The following is a 26716-nucleotide window of genomic DNA, read 5'->3' on the forward strand; positions in this document are numbered from 1 at the left end:
TGCCCACCCACTGTATGCCAGGCAGTGGACTATGCTCTAAGAATATAAAAAAGAAGCCAAAGAGAACACCTGCCCTCAAGGTGCTCATAATCTAATGGAGGAGACAATAAGAAAATAAATATATATAAACTAGTTATATGCAGGATAAATGGGAAATAACTAGTGGAGAATTAAAAGGGTATTGAGAAAGATTTTCTATAAAAGACAGAACTTGGAGGAAGCCAGGAGATGGAGATGAGGACAAAAGCATTCCATGCATGTAAGAAAGCCAGTGAAAATGCCAGGAATCCTAGGAGAAAGAATATCTTTGTGTGAGGAATAGCAAGAAGGCCAGTGCCACTGTATCTTATGTGGAGGAGACTAAAAAATAAGAAGGCTAGAAAGGTAAGAAGGGGACATGTTGTGAAGAGCTCTGAGCACCAAATAGAACATTTTATTTTTATTTCTGGAAGCAATAGGGATCCACAGGAGTTTATTGAATAAGGGAGTGACTTGATCAGATCTGTTTTTAAAAAGGAGTAACAATAAAGACTTCTTTTAAAATGTTACTCTAGGAATGTTAATACTAAGAGTAAAACTCTACCTAATAACAATCAATTAACAGTTCACATTTATTTAGCTTCCTTCACAATAACACGAAATGGTATCTAACTTGGCAAACAACAAACTCTAAAGTTTAAGATCACTTTATATGATGGTGGGGAATATTTGTGTAGTATTTTGCATGCATGATCTCATTTGATCCTTATAACAATAATGTAAGGTAAATATGAAAGGTTTTCTTATTCCCATTTTAGAGATGTGAAAATGATGGTTTAGAAAAGTTAAGCCTGGCTGTCAAGTTGGTAGATGTCAAAGGGAAGATTTCAACTGAGGTGTGTAAGGACTCCACACCCAGCACACTTCCCATTATCCTGTTGGTTATCTAATAGTTCATTTGTGTCTGACTCTTGGTGACCTTATTGTCCATTGTTAACTTGTAAAAACACAGAACTACTGAAGTAGTCAGAAAAACCAAGTCTTTAATCAGGAAAGAGACAGGTCCAATAATCCACCACTATCACAGAGCCAAGTGAGGCAAACTACAGAGGGTCAACACCCTGGGGCTCTGGGGCTCTGGGGATGGCATCTCTGGGAGAATGCAAAGGGACTAAATGATTCTCCAAAGAACAGTAGAACTTGGGGAACTTAAATACCATTTGGGGAACTAAAGACAGGGAAATATGATATATTGGCATTACCATGGCTACAGGGAACTGAGAAGTCCAAGACAGGATTCTCAGGGAGAGGCTGATGCTTTACAATGGATACAAAAGGGAAAGATACAGCCAAAGGCTTTGATACTGTGGAAGAAACTACTAGGACAAAAGGATATTTAACATTTGATTAGGTCTACCTTAAGGTCTATTGTTCCATCTGAAATGGGTGAGTCTAGTACTTCCCTCAGAGTGAGTTCTCAGGGGACTGGGCAAACTTGGGGTCTCCAGATTTCAAATTGACAACCTCATGTTTTCCTGGCAAAGACCCTGGAGGGGTTTGCCATTTCCTTCTCTAGGAGAATAAGGTAAACAAAGGTCATGAGACTCACATAGCTAATAAGGGTTAGAGTTGAATTTGAACTGAGGTCTTCCTGATTCCAGATCCAACACTCTATCCACTGGGCCATCTAGCTGCCTCTTTATACTAGACCATCTCTCAAAATATATGAAATGAGAGAGGACCATTTTCTCATTCAGCTCACAATGTTATATTGTGAGATGGAAGGAACATTAATATAAAGGAGTGATGCTAGGAGGTCTCCCTAGGAAATTGATACCATACATAATCAGTGACCTTGGACTTGTAGAAGGAAGTGTGACATGGTGGAAAAAATATCGGCTCTAGAGTTAGAATGTGAGTACATTTGAAACCCACCTCTGCCAGGACTGAATTTAGGATAGTTAATCCCCTCAGGGACATTTACTTTAAGCGAGTTATTTCCTTAGGGGTCTTTGTTTCAACCTCAGTACTGTGAGGCAGGTGGGATTAGATGATCTCTGCAATTCCAGCTATAAGTCTATGATCCTACTAGGGCTTCATTTCTGGACTATGTTTGCTGAATTTGCCTTTTTGTAAAGAGCTACAGAACACAAATTCAGCAAACATAAGCAGTATTCCAGCAGCACACTGGAAGTTGTCCGTGCTATTTCTATTTTTAGTAATGGTCCTAACATTGCATTCTCCAAGGTGAGAAAGACACACACACACACACACACACACACACACACACACACACACACACACACACAATCCCCCTCTAAAAATGTATATGGGAATCCAAAACTCTTAAAAGGACCTTTCAGTGAAAACTTCCTTCTGAGCAATGCTGTAGAGGGCACTAGCTTCACTTCCCTCCAGTTCCCTTAACTATTTCCACAAATCTCGTAATATCCTTTCCATCTCTCTCTTTCTGTGCTTCTACTTCTAAACTTTCTGATCTATCTTGTATCCCTGAATAACAAGCACTGGTATGAAACATATTTGTGCCCTTCACCTCTCCCTCCAAGAAAAAGAGCAGTTCCTGTTTACAGTTACCATTTTATCTGTCTTTACATCTTGGGAATCCCATTCTGATGTCATGAAATGAACTCTTGAGTCTTTCATTGGGTTTTTGTCTCCCTCCTACCCCCCAGGAAAATTCCTTAAACCCAAGATTTAAATGTTACTGGCAATACATTTCAAAAGAGTTGTCATTAATTGGTAACAGTTGCATTGCAATTGTTCTCACATTGCAAATTTTGTTCCTTAGCCAGATCTGTTATGATTCATTTTGAATTTTCCAGAAGGCTAAGAAATAATCTCCCAAGTCACTGGGAATGCATACATGTGTACTGTTTTCTTTCTTTTCTTTTCTTTTCTTTTCTTTCTTTTTTTTTAGGCCTACACACAACTCTCTGACAAGAGAAATTTCCCAAGATGAAAAAGTTTACACTCTTTGATTTTGCAAATGACAGCTCCCTCCGTGTAGGAGAGACTTCATGGATACAGGATCTTCCCAGTGATGACAATGAAGTCGCAAGTCTCCCAAAGGCAAATGAGAATGTATTAGTAAATTGGCCAATGGAGGAGAAAAAGACAGAGAAACAGTTAGCAAAAATAGTTTCCATGAGTGGTGAGTGACATTATGAAGTGTTGTTTCACTTTTTTTTCTTTCTCACAAAGATTTTGTGACCGACTACAGATAGCGTCATCTGCTTCGACATTTTCCCTTCCTGTCCTAATCTCATTTCAGATGATCCTCAAGAGCTGATTGAGATTATTCAGAAGATTTTAGAAGCAGATGAAAAGAAGATTTTAGAAGCAGCTGAAACACAAAGGCTTCAAAAAGGAAAAAGGAAACAAACTGAAACACTAATATCAAAGAATGAAGAAAGGGAAATTGATCAAGAACAGGTTGGTTTATGTTAATTTTAATAAAATTTTAATTCTGAAAATTTGTCAATGAATTTATCCTGCCTAAGTAGATGCTCACAGTGGTGTATGAACACGGTAAAGGAATTAATTTAAAAGAGCTATTTTCTTATACTAGGTGCCAAAACTAATTATAAAAATTGGCAATTTTATGGACAAATAGACTTTCTGATTGTTATTAATAATAAACTGACCGGGGCAGCTACATGGTTCAATGGATAGAGAGCCAAGCCTGGAGACAGGAGGACCTGGATTCAGTTCTGGGCTCAGACACTCCCCAGATTATGTGACCTGGTCAAGTCATTTAACCCCACTTGCCTAACCCTTACTGTTCCTCTGCCTTGGAACCAATACTCAATAGAAATTCTAATATGGAAGGTAAGAGTTTTTAATAAATAATAATCATAGTGAAATGACAACAAGGAAGAAGAGTTAGTAAATTCATAAATTAGAGTCATATCAATTCCACTTTATCAGTCTCTTTAGCATACATCCTTCAGGGGAAATGAGTTAAAATGCAATTATTGCAGGAAAGAGGGTTGAGGAGGCTCAGGTCTTAGTGAGGAGACAGATATGTCATGCATTTTTCTATTTGTTCTTCCTCTGGAGATGGTCATTCACAGTTATTCTCCAAACAATATCTGTTGCTGTGATATATATGTTCTCCTTGTTTCATCCCCTTCTTTCCTCAGTGAGTTCAGTGCCTACCTCACCATCATTCCTTTCTCCTGCACTTCTGCCTTTATAGTAGGGAAATTCAACATTCATATTAACATTTCTCCAAATATATTTACTTCTCAGTTACTCAACTTGCTCATTTCCCAGTTCCCTCTACTTCACTTCAGCCACACACAGAGATGACCATTTCCTTGATCTTGTCATCACCCACAAATGCTCCATTTTTATGACTATGAACTCTGAAATTCCCTCATGTGATCAGAATCTGTTGTCATGCTATCTCTCCTGCTCTACCACACTTTTTTAATAGATATTATCTATTATCTAATATAATCGAATTCACAATAACCCTGTGAGGTAAGTGCTGTTATTATCCCCATTTTGGTCCCGGTTCACAAAGGTTGTATCCAAAACTAGATTTAAAGTTAGGTCTTTCTGATTCCAGGGCCAGCACTCTGTCCATTTGACCATAAATGCCATAGTTCATTTAAGTGCTGATATGTGAAAATACTGAGCCTGAGTCCTTATTAATAGAAAAAAAAAACTATCCTTCACAGAAACTCAAAAATAAATACTACTTTATGACTTACCAAATTCTTTCTTCATACTAATCCTGTGATGCTGTCAGAGCAGGTATTTTTATCCACTTTCATAAAATGAACACAGACGTTTTTAACGAATGATCTTTTATCACACTGCTACAAAGTGGTCAAGCAATACACAAACCCAGGGTTTCTGACTCTACATTTAATTTTTTTCCCATGGCATCATATATATGTTATCATGCAGCAAAAGCTCAATGCAGACCAACAAATGATCTATCAACAAGCATGTTTTAAGCTGCCTTTTATTTCCCAGGCACATACTAGGTGCTGAGGATACACTTACAAGAAATTAAATAATATCTATTCTCAAAGATTACTGATAATGACATAAAATTTAGGTTACTTTTTATTAATTTTTCTAGGAAATTTAATGACATTTAAAAGATTTTTTCTCCTTTGTTTCTAGACATCATGTGAACTATAAAATTAAATGTAATAAAAACTGTTAAAATACATCTTTCAGGAACAGATAACCAAGAGTACAAAAAGAAAAAAATCCCTACAGGCTTCTCCTGCTAATGAACTGAATCACCTGGAAACACCTTTGCTGGACAAACTGGTAAATCCTTCATCTTTGATAGTCTTCAGCAATATGAATTAAAAAGTCAAAAGTTTTTATCCTGAGCAAAGAGCACCTGCTACCTACCTAGAAAGGGGTACCAGAAGGATTCATGATTTACAAATATGTGAATATTTTAAAAGATTAATGTTAATGAGTTCAGTAATATTTAATAATTACATAGTCTCTCCTAGTTTCAAAAGTTTCATGGTGACTATTCAATAGTTCCTTATAACTTCATTTATTCATTCATTCAAGATAAAGATGAGTGCAGTCACCAACCTGTAGGAGTTAACAGCCTAAGTAATGCAAATCAGTATTATGCTAGATGAAGGGAATTACATGACTTTCATTGCCACCATCCTCATTATCTGCTGACTGCTTGTAGAACTCTTAGAGAGAGATTTGCAAAACCTATCACCCTGCTCAAGTGTTCACCAACCTGTACATTATTTACTAGATCTTTAGAGATACTTCCTAGCAATATCACAGTCATCCAATCTATACCCTCTATATAAGCACTTTATTTTAAAATATAGATGTGATATTTGTTTTAAAAAGGTTTTGTTTTTCTTTTTGTTGGGGATGTATGGGAAGGAAAGAAATGAAATGCTTATTATTTGAAAAAAATTTATTTAAAAATATTTTAGGGGGACTGCTGGGTAGCTCAGTGACTGAGAGCCAGGCCTGGAGATAGGAGATCCTGGGTTCAAATATGACCTCAGTTACTTCTTTAGCTGTGTGACCTGGGCAAGTCACTCAACCCCCAATTGCCTAGTACTTACCACTCTTCTGCCTTGGAACCAATACATAATATTGAATCTAAGAAGGAGGGTAAGAGTTAAAAATAAATAAATAAATTAAACATTTTAAATCTACAGATGTGAAAGGAATCTTAGACAGCAACCAACCTTGAAATCATGAAGACTTGAGTTCAAGAACAGCTTCTGACACATATTGACTATGACTCTGATATTTTTAAAAATCTCTTCATGATTGTCAAAACTGTAAAAATTAAAATATCTCTAATAATAAAAATATTATCTTTTATGAGGTTTATTAAGGGTCATTAGAAATCAAGGAATAAAAAGGATACAAAATAAAAACCACATGCTCATGGCTGATTAGCCCATTTAAAATCCCCGCACTTAGCTTACCACCATACTTGCTGCATCATGCAGGGAGAGAGAGCGTGGGAGGTGTTACTGCCAGTTAAATACCAAAAAACATGATCTTGCCAATGTGGAGACATAGGGGAGACTATAGGGAATTCTGGGAAATACCAAGGACTTCTGGGAAATGAAGTCTAGAGTTCAAAATCTCCATTAATACAGCTTCATCCAATTCTCTGACATCCAATACTCATCTAGTCTTCATGTATATGAAGCAATTGAAAGTAGTTTTTTTTTAAATCCATTTGATGGATACAAATATTTTCTGCCTTTTGTACAGTTATACAAACAGGCACAAATACAGGTCCCCATTACATCCATCATTTCTTGGCACTTTGCCTTTTCTGATTCTTTCTGAACTCTTTTCCTCAACCTAGGAAATATAAGCACAAGTACTATTATTAATGTTTCTGGAGTTGGATTCAAGGTTTACAGAATGCATAGACAATAGCTTCTTTTAGTGAGATTCATACACAGAGATTGGAAGGGAGGGTGGCGTGCAGGTGGGAAAAACCAAGATGGCAGCTTAGTAGCAGTGAAAGCTGGAACTACTCAGAGAATCCTCCCAAACCAACCACACACAGAGATGGTTAATAAGAATGACTGTCATTTCTTCAAAACCTGCTTAACAGTCTTTATAGGAAATAGAGACTAGAGTGATCTGTGATTATGTTTATTATTTTCTCTTTTTACATAAAATGGGTCAGGAGACAGAGGCTATGTCAGTCCTATGAGAATCAGCCTAGATAAAATGGGAAAGATGCATTACCAGTTGGCTAATTAACCACTGGTCAGCTCTTTTTTTTTTTTTTTTAATTTTAACCTTTAGCTTCTGTCTTAGAATCATTAGTTCCAAGGCAAAAGAGTTTTAAGGGCTGGGCATTGGGGGTTAAGTAATTTTCCCGGAGTCACATAGACCCTTCTTGAAGACATCAATCAAGCTCTAGTGAGGTTGCTTCTTATGTTGGAGGAGGGAGTATCCACAGTGATAAGATTATGCATCACTAAAGAATTATAGGGGGGGGGGGATTATAGGAAACACTTCCTAGATTAAAAAAAATTATATGGGTCTGTCAGTTACAAGTACATATACTACACTAATAAAAAGGTCAAGTTCTATATAAAGTTTTGCTGCAGTGTATTTCTGATACAAAAACTGATAATAACTAAGTTTTATATTTTGTTTTAAAGTTTGTAAAGTATTTTATATGTTTTATTTGATGCTTATATTTGTCCTGTGAGGTAAGTACTTTAAGTTTTATCCCCATTTTACCAAAAAAAGACTCAGAGAGGTTAAGATGTTTCCCTATTGCCACACAGCTAGTAAGAGATGGGTGAAGGGTAATTTCAAAGATAATAAGAATGAAGATAAGAAGCACTGGCACTTTTACCAAAAACTTTCATGTATTTCTCAAATACTTTATTTTTTCCTTCCTTCCATCCTACCTTCCTTCCTTTTTTTAAAAGCGAGAACCTTCTTCTGGAACTGCCCTTCTGCCCACTGAAAGCAGCAGTGATGATGAAGAGTCTTTAATCCAGTTATCAAAAGTGGAATTGTGTGCCAAAATAAAAAATCTGAAACAGAAACTCTCTGACACCATGACAGAAAACTGCCGCCTTCGGCAGTCACTGGTCACACTTCAAGGTAAAATCTGGGAGAACTTGACATTTTAGATGAATGGAAAAGCCTAGCATGAATGGGAAAAATAGGGAAAAGAGTATTTTAGGAATAATGGAAACATTTGATTTTGTGAATAATTCAACAAAATCATATCATGAGCAGTAAAATAGAAAGATAAAAAAAATAAATCTACAAAAATCTTAAACATTTCTCCATGGTGCTATCAAAAATTAAGAAAAAAACAGTTGAAAAAGAAATTCCCTCCAAAATAACTACCAAATGTGTAAAATATTTGGATGTAATTTACCAAGAAATATTGAGGACTTAAATAAATGAATTATTTAAGATTCTATGATTTCTTTGATATGATATTATTGAAGATCAGCAACTCAATTGTGATTTTTTTTTTTTTTAGAGTGGCTTCTAGGACCCAGAAGTTCAGTGACATAGTAAGGGTTCCATTATCTAGTGGCTCAACTCAAATCCATTACCACTGAGTTCCAGAACAAAAGACTCTACAGAAACAAAAGAAGATAGATAATTTAAGAAATTTTCATTATTTATAGATGGACTTTGGCCTAAATAATAATGATGTGGCTTGAATTAATTCTCAGATCATGTGTTATGCCAAACTGTCCAGGTATTAACTTTTACAAATAGTCACAACAATAACAAAATCCTTTTCCAAGAATAAAAGATCAATAATCTCAAGGGAAATTAGGTTTTTAAAAAAAAGGAATGAAGGAAGCCTAGTGAAACTAGATTTTAAAGAAGAGTATAAAGAAATAATGATCAAAATTATTTGAGACTGGTTAAAAGGCCAAAAAAAAAAGTAGATGAGTAGAACAGATTAAATAAATAAGAACTAGAAACCCTAAAATGCAGCAATGCTTAGAGGAAGCTAGTGGCACAGTGGATAGAATGCTGGGCCTGGAATCAGGAAAAGCTGAAGTCAAATCCAACTCCAGATATTTACTAGCTACAGGATCTTGGACAAGTCACTTAACCTCAGTTCATTTCAGTTTCTTCAACTGTAAAATAGAGGAATTAACAATACCAACCTCATAGATCAGTGTGAGAATCAAATGAGATAATATTTATATAGTGCTTAGCATAGTGCCTGGCACATAGTAGGTACTATGTAAATGCTTATTTCTTATTTCTTTCCTAATAAACTTAAGAAAATGAAATTCTGGGGATGAATTTCAAAATTAATGAGAACTGCTAGGAAAACTAGAAAATTGTTTGGCAGAAAATAGGTTTAGGCCAATATCTTATACAACATACCACAATAAACCCCAAATGGATAAACAACATCTACATGAAGTGTCACATCATAAAAAGAATTATAGGATAATATGAAAAGGCATCTTCCAAATATAGAAAAAAAATCTACACTACATGTCAGCTAAAATCTGTCAGAAACAACCCATTTGCATACAAGTATTTCTGCTTGAATTGAGGTTCAGATGGACAGAATCTCATGCTACTAATCATACTACCTCTCATTACTCCCTCACTTTTGGCATTAATGCTGGTTGCTTTCAGAGAAAAATCATGAAACAAAAAGCACTCTTAAAAAAAAAAAACCTCCCACCTTCTATCTTTGAATCTATACTAAGTATTGGTTCCAAGCAGAAGAGCAATAAAGGATGGACAACTGGGATTAAGTGACTTGCCCAGGGACATATAGCTAGGAAGTATCTGAATCTGCATTTGAACTCAGGACCTTCTATCTCCAAGTCTGGCTCTCTATCCACTGAGCCATCTAGCTGCCCCAGCATAAGACACTCTTACTCTCACAGATACAAAGGCATGACAAATGTTTACTAATTACTATCCAGAACACAGGGCAACTATGCCAAGCATAGATTACTTGCTTTAAGTCATCTTGCATAAATCTAAAGTTTAAAAAATTCAGTTTTAAAGGTGGTCAACCAAGCATCAAAGAACTGTAGCTAATAGGTACTCAGGTGACAAGAAAATGATGTCAACAGCATCCGCTTTTAGGCCTCTAAGTCAATAAAGTCTCAAAGATGGTTTCAATACCTTTTAAGGAAAAACAACCTCAACTTAACTATGTAAATAAGATATGCATAAGTGCTGACACTTTAATTAAGTGCCAAAGCATCTTTGCCTGGATCATAGAATCAATCAATCAAGTAAACCTAAAAAGTAATCACAAGGTGGTAGGTATTAAGAGATTTTCCTATAACTCTAAAGCAATGTAATCACATATTAGATTTTAATGAGTTAGCGAAACTGGTTAATTTCTAATCACTTTGTCAAGTGTATACTTCTCTCTAATAGGGTCAAGAAAGAAAGCAATGTAATGGGCTGAGTGAGAGGACCAGTCACAACTCCTGGGTTTAGGTATAAAAACAGCAAGCCAATCTTGGAATAAACCAATCCACTGGGGGAAGATTCCAAGCTTGGAAATACTTTTTGAAGGCAGAAATACTTTATGGGCCTGTGCCAGAGAGAAGAGGGGGAGAGAAGTAAACATGGGGAGAGTTATATTCTTCCCTCTTCTTCCCACCATTGATCACATCATCAAAGCCTTTGGACAAATCAGAGACAATGCACTCAGCTGAGAATGAAGAGACACTTCGAGGAAGGAGGCAGCTTCAGGGAATACAACTCCTTGTCCCCAAGAAGAAAACTGGCTATGGACTCAGTCTTCCTAAACTAGGAGTAGTGAGTTGTCCTTTTGCCATACGTGTACCTTTCTTCCACTGCCCTTTAAGTTTTAGTTCTCTCTTCTCATGGATGCTGTGTTTATTTGTGGAAATACTCCAAATTTGGGGGAGAAATATTTTGTTATAACTGTCCTTAATATATCTTCTTAGTAAATGCCTTTTGATAAGAGCTAATTGAGACTACTGGCTGATTGTTAATAAGGAGCATGCTGGTGAGAACTCAGGAGCTACAATGTTAGAAGTGAAGTTTCACAGTGTAACCCCTACTCCTAGAAACCTACAGTAGTCACCCAGTCACTCTCTGAGGGATCCAACCTTCAAGTTCTAGTGCAAGTAGGGGAGGTGGTCCCTACTGGGGGGATGAACAAAATATCTGAAATTCATTATTTAACTTTTTGTGATGACAGGTAAAATGTTCAGGTTTACAATCAGTTTCTCCTTTTGCCACGTAAATCACTGTAAGGAGCAGGTGTCTTTGTCAGTGTTTGGAAGTTGAGCACAATCTAGGGGAATCATAATGAAATATGCTATCCATTTCCTCACATAGAAATAGGTGATGGACTATGGATACAGGCTGAGGTAGATTTTTTTTTCTTATGGCCAATATAGGAACTAGTTTTATATAATTATGCATATGTCTTACAAGTTTCTTGGTTGTAGCTACTGGATACCAGTATTTGTCTCTTCCTGGGACTGGGACCCTTTCATCAGATATTTAGGTGGCTGGTCTTGAAGACTGGGTTGAAGAAAGGTTCTGAAGCTAAAAGCTCACTCTATTTAATATTACTTTCTCCTTATCCAATTCCTCCTGGATATTGCTCCAAGGGTGGGGGAATTCTTCAACCTGGTCCAAAACTGGTTATCTTTGGGTGTAAGTGGGACAAAAAATGAGTATCCACCCCAAATTACAATTACAAATCTGGAGTCAGAGAATAAGAGTAGAAGATAGAAATTCATTTCTTTTCCTCTTGAGGAAGGCAAATTCCCTAGTGGCAAATGCAAATGCCCAGGGCACAAGTACCAACATTACATGAGTTCCAAACCTGAGACTTCCTTCCTCCCTCCTCTATCCTACCACCATTCTCTGGAGGCCAGGTCTTATAATCTAGGCATGAAGTTTACCCCAGTCAGAAAATAGCAAGATAACATGAGCTCATCACATGGGAAGAAAGAATCACCCTAAATTTTCAAGGGTAAGAAGAGATAAGGAGGCAGTTGTGGTGGCTAGGTGAATTGCCCCTGGATAAGGTCCTTTCATCTTTCATCTGCCTTTCATACTCCCAGGGCACCAAGCCTGCCCCTAAATCTTCTGGGTAAATAATCAAAGTCCTTGAAATGAAAACAGACTAGTTTTATACATTTCATTCTTTCTTGGAGGTGTAAGCTGAATGCTTTTTCTGAGAATAGCACACTTAACTCTGTCTCAATCAGGTGCATCAAACCAAGGACCATTCCTTCTATTTCTCTTGAGCTTTGTCATCAGACTACCCCATTCAACTTGTTGAGTGCTATTGTTATATCTCTAAGAAATAGATGGCATTGTCCATCCCTCTTCCTTACCTCCTTAGTGGAATTAGCTATAATTGCTCTCCCTTAAGTCACATAAGGGTAGAATACCTAACTGGGGTTTGAGGGGCATCAGGGGAGTATAAGCCTAGGTGACAATTACTCCTTTCAGATTTCTCCAGTAGCCCCCAATTTCCATCACCAAGGTTCTAAGTATTCCTTATGTGGCTAAATTGTTCTTCCCCACCATGGTGGAAGAAGGGGAGAGATGGGAAAAAGAGATAATAGATTTCTGCTCATTAGAAAAAATTAAAACTACATACATACAAACAAAATGTTTTGGAGGTTTAGAATAGGGGTGAAAGGCATCAAGTAGAGGGCCTAGTACATAGTAGGCCCTTAATAAATGCTTTTTTGGCTGATTGAGTGGCAAAAGCAAAATAACTATCCAATTTTCTAGTCCACACCTTCATCTTAGGAATGTGGGTAGGGCAAATTCTTTCCAAAACACATCTTTCCCCTAAGTAGCCCAGGAAACTTCCCTAGGTCTACTCTCCAGATCAAAAGCATCCCTAAGACATTTCCAAATCTAAGACACTTCACTCTGGCTTACCAATAACTCCATTTTCCTGGGAGGAGAGGACACGTGATTCATCTGCCTCTGTTATTTATAAACTTACAAAAATTATAAAAATTAAAATCATAAGATTCTTATCTCACATGCCTCAATCATTCTTTAGGGAAAGAAAACTTGAGAATTCTAGATAAAGGTCTAACCCTCTGGTCTAGTTATTCTGTGTATACCAAGTTAGTCCCTGAGCTCTTCAACTGTATTACCTCACCCTGAGCATGACAACCATAACCACCATCACCACACTATGTACACAAAGCATAGACCACTTATGACTAGTTATAACTTATAGGAGACAAAAAACATAGAAACGGAAAAAAATCATGTGCAAAGTACCTGCCCACACAAGAGACCAGAGAAGGGAATTAAACCTTTATCATCTTCTCAGTGTCAGTTCATTTTTCCACTTCCATTAGAATTCTTGGGTCTAAAGAGTTAAAGTACCACCAGCATCTGGAACCAAACCTGAAATATTCAGATTCTGATCTGTTCTCATCACAAAATGCTTGCTGGGGCTTCTCATCTTTCCAACCACCATAGTACAACCTATTGTCAACACACTTGCTGTTTTCCAACAAAAATTGCCACCTATGGATTATCACAACCACTCCAAGTAGATGCCACCACCATTACCTCTGGAAATAGAAACTGAATCTCAAGCCCATCTATTCCAATGCAGAGTCAAGGAATTTGATTTTGCCAATGCAGTTCCAGATGTCCCATTCCAATTCTCTGAATTTCAATTACTGTCAGACATTTCTCTATGTCCTTTGGTTACAACATATTCTATTTCTTAAGAACCTCCAACTATATGGTTTGTTCCAATATTTTCTTTCTATCTAATTTCTTTCAGGTGACTTTGCTTTCGATTTACTAAACAATTAAATTCTGCTAAGCCAGTCAGATTTACCCAGGTAGTCAGGCCTCCGAGGAAATCAAACTATCCATGGGAAAAGAAATACTGTTTTTTTCTACAAAAATATTTGGCTTGCTTTTTTCCTGAGGCTCTCTACTTCCTTAAAGCTGTGTCTGAAAGTTGGTGAGTTCAATTCCCACCTTATGCAGAAATATATAGACAGGTCACTAGACCACTCAGGGCTCTGGACAACTTTCTAAGATCATAAGTTGCAGAGGACATTACCAGTATAGGGAATTTCATCAGGTAGAAATCCTCTATATAAATATACTTAAATCACAGATTCACTTCCTTTCTCAAAAAAGATAAATTCCTACTCCAAATTGAAGACCCAAAAAAGACTTGCAGGGTAGAGTTTCTGCTCTAAGACCACTTTGTAAAAATGCTTAGAGGATTCTTTTTTTGTTGTTGTTATCACACACACACACACACACACACACACACACACACACAAATTGTTTTCAATTCTGTCAAGGGCTGATAATCTTTTTACTGAACCAATTTCATTAATTGCTCAATTGATCAAATTTTCTAAAAAAATCTTTAGGGGTAACTAGGTAGTACAGTTGATAGAGCATCAGGCCTAAAATCAAGAAGACCTGGGTTCAGATCTAGATTCTTACACTTCCTAACTATATGACCCTAGGCAAGTCACTTCACCTTAATACCTTGCTACTCTTCTGCCTTAGAATTGGCATAAGACAAAGGTAAGGGTTTAAAAAAAAACCTTTGAGTGCTCAATGTATCAAAGGATCTTTCCTTTGAAAAAATTTAGTCTGATCATCTCTGATGTGTCAATTCCATTTAAGATCTTAGAAATTCTATTTCTGTAACATAAATATATATATATATGTTATAAAATGCAAATGTTATAAAGGAATCACAGACAAGCAGGACAGCTTTAAAAGTTACATGCTGATATATGAAAAGAAAAACTTGCTTTTCTTTTTGTTAGAGATGTATAGTTTACTATTCAAGATAAGAATAACCAATACAATAAGAGATGTGTAAAAGTTTACTAAAAGTTGTATAGTTTCACACACACCATTACTATTCAATGAGTCTGGAAAGACTCATTGGAGTTGATATTTGTTTAAATGTAGAATTAAAAAAAAATGTTGGCCTTTTCTGGAACAGACATTCTTATCCTCAGATGCTCTGGTTCCACATACCTGAGGTTCCTTCAATTTTTTCATCAGATAATTTATTCTGACTTCTCCTAAATAAAGGGGCTTCCTGACTTTAAAGTTCATTGATCCCCAGGAATCTGATTCAAACCTTTCCCAATCAGGAAGTCTTGTTGAGGCTCAGCAGTATTTTTTGCTGTCCTTACCACATCTTTGTAGGGACCAATGGAGGGAGTCAAACTTAAGTAAAAATGGGAGTCACCAATTTGTACATAAGGATTCTTGTGGGCTATCTATTGACTTAATTTTTAAAATATAATATTATCTATGTTTCATTGTATTTTTATTTATGTTAAATATTTGCCAATTACAATTTCATCTGATTTGAGTTGAACTTCTAAACCACATACAATCCCTTGACCATGTGTTTGACATCTCTAGTCTAGATAATCTTACATGTATGACTAGCCTCTGTCTAAATACTGAATGAGTCCACATACTAAACAAGCCATCAACAAACAATTTAGGGAAAATATCAAACCTGCTGCTCATATGCCATTTGGGCTCAATCTGTTACTTATGTGCCAGGTAGGAAACCTTGTACAGAGAAACAAGAGGTTCATGAAATTCCCAGAGGAGCTAGAAGACTAGGGCACCTAGTCTCAGGTTATTCTCCATCCAATGCTAAGGACGAGGATTTTTGAAAGTCCCTGTCACTTGGTCATAGAGTTGTGATCATCTCCTTTGCTATTCCCATTGTGATTGAAAAAAAGGTATGTTGTAGCTGAAATGGCCTCATATTACCTTAATCTCAGGCTGTGTATAAGGTGATTAAAACGAGTGACTGAGATTTTACTTGACTCAGTCTGAGAGGATGGAGAGCTCAGGCTCAGAGGTCTAAATGGCTTCTCTCTGAGCAAGCCAGTAGGTAACTCACTCCGACTTCAGTTGTTTAACAGTTGTAGATTTATTAACAAGGATAAAAAGGATTGGCTATTGGGTGGAGGGCTTGGAGATTCCCTAGCACTAATAAAATCTAACTTTTCCCAGACCACTGACCTTGCAGAAAGTCTCTTTGACCCCCAAACAGATGTTGAGGCTATGCTTACTTCCTCTCTACCTAGAATTTCCCTGTTTCCTAACTTGCTACCTAGGCTAAGCCCCCACAAACAGAGTCTTTGATGGAAGCCAGAAATAGCAGTTAAGTTAGAGGATGGTGTCAGTAGTGAGCTAGTCACCCTAGCCTGGACAAAGTCCACCAAGGCAACTTTGTATTTCAGTTCACTATTAAAACCAGATGTTCTTGAGAGGTTTTGGGATGTTTCTTCAATGTCTGGGATCACAGAGGAATCACAGGAAATCACAACAGATGGTTGAATGGGATTCCACCACAGGATCAGGAGAGAGAGAGAGAAATCAGCTCCAGAGTGGTTGTTTGCTCCCCTCAACTCCCCCTCCTCCAAGGTTCCTAAGGGTCTCGGAATCTTTTCACAGGATTCTAAGGTCTCCCCCTGGTACTTCCCGGTTTGTTGCATCCCTTCCAACTCCTTTCCACTCTGCTCCCTTACTTCCTTCCAAACTCCCTTTAACAACTGGACATGTGACATTAAATTATAGAAAAAAATGTGTACTGTTGTGATTTAGAAATTATACTGTACAATTCATAATGTAGGCACAGATACAGACATAGGCAGAAATATGTGCACAAATACCTTCTTAGTGTAACTGAAAGATGACTTTCTTAAAAAGTCAGATTTAATGAACTTATATGAGGAGCCAGCAAGACTGGGCACTCTAATTTTTTTAAAAGGAGATTTACTTAGCCATAGAAGGATATTCATAAAGGATAGGCATTATCCTTAGGATTAAATGATTAGACCCATTACCTATATTTATTGACCTGATTATATTCTGAAAAGATGTGATCCAGTCATGCTGCTTTTATCATGTTTTAGAACCTGAATGCTGGCACTATAAACTATGGGGGAAAAAAAAACCCTCTATACTCTGCATTTTAAGCCAAAACATTCAGAAACAATTTATTATGCAATTTATTATTATAACATTAATATGCAAGCATTTCTGTTTAGTGAGAGATCAAAATAGGTAGAATTCTGTTTACTAATCTGAATTCTCTTTCTGATCCAAACTGCCAAATTATATTTCATAGTAAAACTAAAATAAGACAAAACTTTTGAGGGAAGTCAAAGAAAGATTCATAATTTTCATCTAGGGTTGAGGGATTTTCCAAACAGAAAAATAGCAATGTTCTTTCTGAGTCCAATTACTACCTCTTTAACCATTCCTCCTAAAGATTCTCTGTTTCAGTCATGTCAAAGGAGACCAAAGGGATACCTCATGACTGAATTAAACAAAAAGACATGTTTTCCTCCTTTGGTTATCACACACCAGAAAAAGCCCTCTAATAATCTTAGTCTCAGGTAACTAATATTCCTCCCAGAAATTGATTAATTCTTCTGTTCAAGGACTGATCAGGTCTTTGATTCAAATGAAACCACGACTCATAATATTTTTTCTTAATGTTTTTATTATATGACTGAGACTTCAGGGCTGTATACTTTCACAATGTGATTTATGGTTAAAAAGTCAATCCTTTACCAAACGGGGGGAAATGAGGATACAAGACAAAATAGAAAACTTTTAACATGATAAAATTTTAAAAGCTCTTGCATAAGCAAAATCAATATAATGGAATAACCAAAAAACATTTATTTAGTGCCTGATATGTGCCAGGTACTGAGATAAGCCCAAGAATGAAAAGAAAAGGCAAAAATGGTTCTTATTTAAAAATAAATAAACCAGTTCTTGACTTAAAGGATATTATAATATCTACAGGAGGAGACAAGATATACATAATTAAATATATGTAAGATACATACCATGGAGTAGAGGGAAAGTAATGTTAGAGGCAAAGGCATTAACAATGGGAGGATCAGGAGAAACCTCTGGCAGAAGGTGGCTTTTGATCTAAGTACTGAAAGAAGCCAGTGACTACTAAGAGTTGAGGCAAAACATTTCAAGATATAGTGGGCAGTTAGTGGATAAAACTGAAGATGAGAAGAGAAACTAAGTGGGATGCGTCAAGTATTTCTAATCAGTCTAAAGTTACAGGATTTGTAGGAAACTGATACAAATATGAGACATAGATCCATTCCATAATAATACATAAATGGGCTTAGGGTATGAACAATTTTCAAAAAGAGAAATTCAGACTATTAACAACCCTGTGAAAAATTACTCAAAGTGCCTGTCACATAGTAGGTATTTAACATGTTCATTGACTAATAATAAGAGAAATGCAAATAAAAACTACTCTGAAGTTTTGGCTCACACCCATCATACTGACAAATGTGGTAAGACCAAATTAATGTTAGAATGATTGTGGAAAAACAGGTATAAATACACTGTCAGTGGCACTATGAATTGATCAAGAAAACTATTTGGAATTATGAGAAAGGTTTTTAAACTCTTCACACCTTTTGATTCAGAGGTACCACTACTAGGCATCAATGGTTGATATTCTGAAGCCTATTAAAGATAGAAAGGTCCTAAATATGCCAATATCCATAATAACACTTTCTTTAAAATTTGAAAGTTGGTATCCATCAAATGAGAAATGAATAAACAAATAGTTGTGAGTGAATATTGGATTTCACTGCAATGAGAGGTTAAATGACATGATAAGGGTCATAAAACTAGTATATGTTAGAGATGGCATTTGAACCCAGGACTTACTGGCTCCAGGACCAATATTTGATTTACTATGCTAGGCTGCCTCTTTTGAAGGAATATTAGATTTTTTTTTGTCATAAGAAAAGATGGATGAGGAATTCACAGAAGTATGGGAAGACAAGTATGAATTAATTCAGAGCAAAGCAAAAATGCCTAAAGTAATTGTGGTAGGAGCAATATCCTAACCCTCTTCCCTCATGCAAGTTAGGCTAATTTTTCCTTAAAAGACACTGAGACATTCCTGGGCACTTGGGTGACTGAGGGGACAAAATGCTCAGACCATTAAATTACTTCCTTATCATCTGAATCTAAACAACCACAAGGAGCTGAAGGGGAACTAAGTTGCTTGACTGTTGGATCCCAATGGGTGCTTTGCCTAAGTTAATCAAATCAAGGGATTCTCAGTGTCTATCATAGCTTGATAAATGTCCTTCTGCCATGGCTAAGTAAGTCTCATTTTGTTAACTGTGACATTCTACAGATATGAATTAGGCATGATATTGTTCCAGAATCAGACCTAATTTTTTTTCCAAGAAGTATTCTCTTTATGTTTCATTACACATTTTGCAATAAACCATTTTGTGTAAAAAAAGAAAAAAACAGACATACACAAGCCCTCTCACAAATGGATTTTTAGGTTCCTCCATACCAGGGGACTAGTCCAAGTTAGACCCTGCCCAAAACAATTGGCATAATCTTGTAGCATTGGAGTATGATGTGATCACTGGAGTAAGAGATGGGAAATGCAGAGGAAAGTGGGCCTGGATTGGCCTTCGTGAATCTGGCAGCGCCTTTTGGTAATATCTTTAGAAATCTGATTGCCAACTGGGAGGCATCCTAGGCTCCTAAAAGAGTAAACTGTCAGTGATCATTCTTCTAGAAAAGAACAATGTAAATATGTCATATCCTTGAAAATAATTGAGGTAAACTATTTTAGGACCTCCAGTTTTGTTGGACCTTCCATCTTGGGGATTTAAGTTCTATTAGGTGTATCTATTCAAAATTCAGCTAACCTTCAAAACAACCTGTAGGGGATAAAATTTTGGGGATGGAGAAAAAGATTTTCCCCTCATTCGAAAACAAATTCAGAACAACTAGTAGTGCTCAGCCCTACCGGAGACTAGATGTTTTTATATTGCTCATCTCATCATCACCCAGTTGCTTGCAGAGAACCTCCTGGAAAAAAAAAAAAAGGCTCAAAAGCTTTAAGAGACTCACATTTGTGTAAACTGTTCAGTTTTGAATTGATTCTTGGAACTACCAGTACAACTAAACCAGCAGTTCTCAGTCTTACAAAGTTTAACATGGACCTAACCAGACCACTGAGTAGTATGAAAAAATTTAATGATGAGAGAATGCAAAGTCAGAACTATGAAATTTTAGAATTTCAAAAACAGGTTTTTTGGTTTTGTTGTAAATTTGATACTTAAGAGACTAACTGCAATCTGACCTCATGGGTTTTGTGATGATTCTTTGGTATAAGCCATTAGAGGAGGTACTAGAAAATAGAATGATGAATTCTCCTCAGGGAACTAGAGACATTTCTAGAACTGGAGATGTGGACAGCTTTGCCACTTGCACTCCATTTAATTCACTAGAGTCAGGCAGAGTGATGCATCAGTTTCTTTTTTTAATTTCCACTTTGACCCCCAAACTAGAAACTGTAAAAACCATGAACTATAATACTTTTTCTGGAGCTTTCAATGAAGGGTCCCAGAAGCATGCTGAACCCAAGATTCCAGAAGCATTTCCTCAACTATAGCAGAAACGACTCCTGTTTACACTTGCCTACAGGAATCTCTGGCTTTTTTGCCTAAATGTGATGCTCTTTTATCTTTTTTCCCCAGCATAAGAGGACCTAGTCAAGCCCTAACAATGGCAGCATAAGAACAAACATATAGCAACACAAACAGTAACATTCTGTACTCAGGCCTTTCTAGAAGCAGTTGTCCTGCCTGACTCAGTTGACAGCAGTTAACCCACCTAAAGTAGACAGCAGGCTATTTTAGGGAAATAGGAAAAGGAGGGAAGGGAAGGGAGAAATGAATAAACATTTGTTAAGTACCTATGATGAGCAAGCTCTACGGTAAGCACTTTCATTAATAAAATAATATTTATCTATTTCATCAATAAAATAGAATATTTCATTTGATCTTCACAATCACTTTCAGAGATAGGAGCTAGGAGTTGAAGAAACTGAAGACAGAGGTTAAGTGACTTACCCACAAACACACAGCTGACTTGAGACTGGATTTAAACTCATTCTCATGACTTCAGGCCTACCATTCTATCCACTGCTCCACCCAGCCACAGTGCCAGCCTAGGGTCAGTGGGCAAAGATGTGGGCTTCAGTGGTCATAGAAAGCAGAAGGGTGGATTCTGGCATTCACAGAGGCAAAAGGTAGACCCACTATAGACCATTATTTACTGTATTTTAAAACTGATTGGTGCCTCAACTTTGCTGTGCATACAACACACAGTGAACATCATATAACTCCTTCCCAGGAAGGGATGGAGACCAAGCTTGTTCCTGGCAACAAAGGGGAGATAAAAGTGTCTAACCAGCCCATCCTCCTCACCAAGAAAGGGAGCTGCTCTGCAGAGGTCTCTCTTAAGGCAAAGATTTTCTATTTGATCCCTATCCTGTGGACCTACCAGGAAGGGGGAAATTCTGGCTGATACACTAGGGAATATTAAGTGGGTGATGGTACAGGGCAATTCTCCCTGGCCCATGATGAGGATCATAGACTAGACAGGAAGAATCATCTTAGCTATAACCTTGATATTTCTGGTGCTTCTACTGTTTATGTCATCTTTTTACATTGAGATCCACTAAAAACTGCAAAGACCTTAGAGATGGGATGTCCTAGGTTCAAATCTGGTCTCAGATACTTCCTAGCTGTGTGATCCTGAGCAAGTCACTTGACCCCCATTACCTAACACTTACCACTTTTCTTCCATGGAACGAATATACAATATTGATTCTAAGATGGAAGTTAAGGGTTAAAAAAAAATCTGTACTTTGTGTCCTGGGACATTCCTGGGACTCTTCCTGATTTAATCACTCCTTTGGGAAACTATTACATTGTTTCATTATGTTTTTTTGGTTTTGGTTTTTCACTTTCAACCTTTTATGCTGTATCAAGAAGCCTGTATCAGGCTTCTTGAATTACCAGAGGTGAAGGTTGGCCAGGAATAACTTTAAAGCTACATAGGTGGTGGAAGGGCAGTCAACTCGCATTTATTAAATTAAAAGTTTAATTTTTAAAAAGGGCAGCTAGGTGGCACATAATATATAGATCTGGAATTGGGAGGACTTGGGTTCAAATTTGACTTCACACACTTCCTATCTGTGTAATCCTGGGCACATCACTTAACCACCATTGCCTAGCCCTTGCCTTTCTGTCTTAGAGTTGTTACACTAAGACAGAAAAGTAAGGGTTAAGAAAAAAGCCTAAGGACCTTAGCAGGAATATCCTTACCTCTCCATTCAAAGATAGACTAGTTTTTCTTTAAAAGATACTGAAACATTTCCTTGAGAGTGGTTAGCTCAGGAGCCTAAAGACTCACTCTATTGGCATCATTTCCTCATTGCCCAAGTACAAGGCATCCACTAAATTCTCTCAGCAATTGAATTCTATTAAAATTTTTGTTCTGCTGAATCATCTCAAGGTGTTTGTCCTCTACCATTTTCATTGATAAATAGCCTTCTCCATATATGGCTTTTGTGAAGGTTTGAATTACCTCAGAGCTACCATTTTCTTCTAAATTTAAACTTTCCCGGAACTGGTCTGACTCAGGCACAGCTCAGAACCATAATGTAAAACAAAAACAGTACCAAAAGGCAACCAAACTCAGATTAATGTCAGCGAATAATGATAGTACCTAAGAACAGATTACAAAATACCACAGTTCTCATGGACAAGTAAATATTGCAGACCTGTTTTGTATAACTGTTCAATTTTGTACAACTTCTTTTTAGAAATTTAAATGAGTGTTGAGGGTGCAGAGAATGATACTTTAAAAAAAGCATTAATAAAACCATTAGGTAATACTAACAGATTACAGCATTTGATCAAGGAAAGTTTTTGTTAAAACAGTCAGTCAATAAGTATTTATTAAGCTCTGACTATGTACCAGGCACTCTGGGGAAATGAAGATAGGCAAAAGACAGTCCCTCCTCTTAAGGAACTCACAATCAAATGGGAGAGAACACAAGTAAACAAGTATGGACAAACAAGCTAAATACAGGGGGAACAGGAAATAATTAATAGAAGGAAAGAACTAGAATTAAGACAGGTTGAAAAAGGCTTCTTGTAGAATATGAAACTTGCCAGGGAAGCCAGTAAGCAGAGATGAGGAAGAAAAACATTCTGGGCATAGGGGACAGCCAGAGAAAATGTCCAGAGCCAAGAAATGAAGTGTCATTCACAGAACAGTCAAGAGGCTACTGTCACTGGATTGAATAATATGGTGAGGAATAAGATATAAGAAGCTTTAGAAAAGGAGCAGCTAAGTAGCTCAGTGTATAAAGAATTAGACCTGAAGATAGGAGAGGTTCCAAGTTCTAAATTCAAAACCAAACTCATACACTTCCTAGCTGTGTGACTCCAATTGCCTATCCCTTCACATAACTGATGCTTAGTCACTATTCTAAGACAAAAGGTAAGGGTTTAAAAAAAAAAAAAGAAAGAAAACTGGAAAGGTTTGTTTGGAGAAGGTGGGGATAGTTAGCTTATAAAGACCTTTGAACACCAGAGGATTTTGTATTTGATCCTGCAGGTGACAATTATTTCAATTTATTGAGTGAATGGTAGGGGGAATTTGTGCTTTAGAAAAATCAGTTGCAATTGAAAAAGGATGGATTGGAGTGAGGAAGAAACTTGAGGCATGAAGACCCACCAATATGCTACCAAACAGTTGAAGTATGAGGCCCCTGACCAGGATGCTTGTCCTTCATCTTCAAAGCATCCCAATGACATCATGGATGGGGTAATGTCTTGACTTGTGCATGAATTGGATTCAAGTGAGGCAGAGCTACACCGTCTTCAGCCTTAATCTCCCTTGCAGAGACATCTCAGTCCAGTGGCAGGACAAAATTCAGGATGACTGGTGGTGATACAAGAAGCAGTGGATGACCTTGGCATCTTCCATGTCTGACCAAGACCTAAGTGCCCTACAGAGCCTGCTGTCCAGCTGCCTTCATGGCTATGGGAACAAATTGGTTTTTCTGCCCATTTCACTGGGGAGTCTTCACATGCTTGGGATAGACACCACCCTAACTTACTAATGGGCTTGTGATCCATAAACTATGCTCAATCTGGTTTAGTCCATCTACCAAGATGATCTATCTGGGTGTAGCTGCTGTACATGCAATAACTTTTTGGAGCCTCAGGTGAAAGTTAAATGCCAGGTGGACACCAAAGGTGGATGCGCAGCCCTGAAAAGGGCTTGGCAAGCCCTCAAACCAGAGGTATTGGCTCTTCTTGAATACCATAGTGGCAGTTTCAGAGGAAAGAAAAGGGATTATTCCAGAGATGTTACAAAGGTAAACACTGACGGGCCTTGGCAAGGAAACTGGATGGTGGAAACAGGAGTAAAAGATAGTGAGGAGTCAAGGATGACAAAAAGATTGCCAGCCTGGGGGACTAGGAGAATGATAGTAATAGACTAGTGTGGAGATAGGGAGGGTTTGGGGGAAAGATAATGAGTTCAGTGTCTACATGCTGAGTTTAAGATGTCTCCTAGACATCTACTTGAAAGACAATTGGAAATCTGAGGCTAGCAGTTAATAGAGAAGTTAGGACAGGATGGAAAGATTTGAGAAATATCAGCATAGAGATGATAACCAGCATCCAGTTTTTTGGTTCCAGCACAGGATTCCTTCTGCAAAGTACCAAAGTATTTCCTCACTTAATTTTTTCCACCTTCACTACAGCTCAATTCTTTTGTATACTTCAGAAATTTTTCCCTTATTAATTTTAGCCTTTAAATTTATGCCCTTAATTTTGTTGCTTCCTTTAATATACTTACCTTTAGGCTACCTGTAATTTTAGCCAATAGTTTTGGGTGGCAAAATTCCAAGAAGTGTTATTGAAGTGATGGTCAGTGAACAACTAGAAAAAGAAATGGTAACCACAAAATGCCAGCTTTGGATTCATCAAGAACAAGTCAAACTATATTCATTTCTTATGTCAGAGTCATTAAATAGGATGGTGGGAAATGCCATGGATATAATTTCCCTGGATTTGAAGTGTCCACTGAAGTCCATTCTAACTTTTGAGTGCCAGTGATACGGTAACTCCTTTTTTATTCACAAGTGAGAGGCAGATTTCTTTCTAGTTTAGTGCCCAGGGTGGGGGCAGGTGAGGACTTATAGTTCCACTCACTATCTAAACTGGTGGAATCAGGTGCCTTGACTATGGCAAACTCCTCTCAAACCTGCTTCTAGGGAGATGAAGCTATATATTTTAAGAAAAGGGGCTGGAGTGACAAGGGAATCTTTGTTTTGAAACATGCTTGGGTTATTTTTTTTTCTGTCTGAAAAAGTTTTGTTTTAAACCTTTTAGTAGATTCTGAAGATCTCTTTATCTGACCACTAGTCAAAAAAAGGCTGTCTGGGAGCAGATTGCCAAGAAACAACTACATTTCAGTTACTTACAGAGCTATTAACATAAAACTATGAAACTCTGAAGGTCAAAAGCTAAGAGAGTAGGGAGCTATTTAACTTCTTTATTGTAATGTCCAAGGTTACCTGTGGAAGCCTGGACCATTTCATTGAAAAGAGTGTTTTTGTTAGTTTTACAGTTTTTTCCCCTTGAAAAACCAGGTCAAACTACAGTTGAGATATTTGGATTATCAAACAAGGGAAGGAAGGGCATTTCAAGTTAAAGTCATCTAAAACTCAGTCAGAATTCCTAAGGACAATAAATGGCCTTAGCACAGTGTCTGGCACATGAAAGGTACTTAAAAACTGATCAATTGACTGAATTCAATCCAATTCAATAATCAAATTCATATTGTGTACAAAAAACCCTGTGTTTAGACCAAGTCCATACGAAGTTTAAATATAATCAATAACTAGACTACAAATGGATTGAATGCATTAAAGAGGAGAGAACAAAATGTAGATAAGGCAACAAAAAGAGGTGTGAGAGCCAGAAAGGCAGAGAGAGAGAAGGAAAAGCCATTTGGAATCATATGTCATAGATATATATCCATCTTGTTCAATCATTTTAGTCATGTCTGATTCTTCATGACCCCATTTGGGGTTTTCTTGGCAATGATACTATAGAGGTTTGCTATTTTCTTCTCTAGCTGATTTTACAGATGAGGAAACTGAGATAAACAGGGTTAAATGACTTACCCAGGGTTGCATAGCTAGTAAGTATCAGAGACTGTATTTGAACTCAGGTCTTCCTCTTTTTAGTCCTGAAGCCCCATATTCAGCCATCTAGCTGACCTTGGTTGTCATCTAATCTAGAGGTATCATGCTATATATGGCCCACAACACTCCTGAGTAAAACCAAAACCACATTAAAATATAACTGGGAAATATTTAACAAAATCAATTAGAATACAATACCACATACATAATATCACATTTAAAAAGTCAACAAGTAGTCTATAAAGATCTTTATGGATGTTTAGTGGCTCCCATTTCTTTTGAAGTTTAACATTATTGATCCAGTCCAACTCCTTCAATTTACAGATGAAAAAACTAACTGTAATGATTTTGACCAATCTCAGGAAAGCTCATAAATGATAGAACAGGGATTCAACCTAAATTATCTATTGCCTATATCCTGCCTCTCAGAACAGGGTGCATTTCATAGAATTTCTCAAAATAAGTATCTCATAACCTTGCAAGAAATATATTCCAATGAAATACCTCTTTCTACTAATTCCCCAAAAGTATCAAATTATTTCAATTTTATCCTCCATATACTTATTGATGTTATTTGCTGTTCCTTACACAAGACTCTGTATCTCCCTACTC

The 26716-nt window shown here is 37.0% G+C and overlaps 1 protein-coding gene across 4 annotated transcripts in view; it reads left to right on the plus strand.

The window, feature by feature from the left end:
* Positions 1–26716, plus strand: part of BEND6 (BEN domain containing 6) — a 99641-nt gene that overhangs the window by 40722 nt on the left and 32203 nt on the right. For all 4 annotated transcript variants that reach the window (XM_007484131.3, XM_007484130.3, XM_007484136.3 and 1 more), the window contains 4 exons: positions 2918–3151; positions 3272–3432; positions 5197–5292; positions 7932–8109. In XM_007484131.3, the coding sequence (XP_007484193.2) occupies positions 2956–3151; positions 3272–3432; positions 5197–5292; positions 7932–8109 (631 nt within the window). In that variant the 5' untranslated portion in view covers positions 2918–2955. The remainder of the gene's footprint in view (positions 1–2917; positions 3152–3271; positions 3433–5196; positions 5293–7931; positions 8110–26716) is intronic.

The sequence above is a fragment of the Monodelphis domestica genome, chromosome 2, assembly GCF_027887165.1.
Source record: "Monodelphis domestica isolate mMonDom1 chromosome 2, mMonDom1.pri, whole genome shotgun sequence".
Classification (NCBI taxonomy): Eukaryota; Metazoa; Chordata; class Mammalia; order Didelphimorphia; family Didelphidae; genus Monodelphis; species Monodelphis domestica.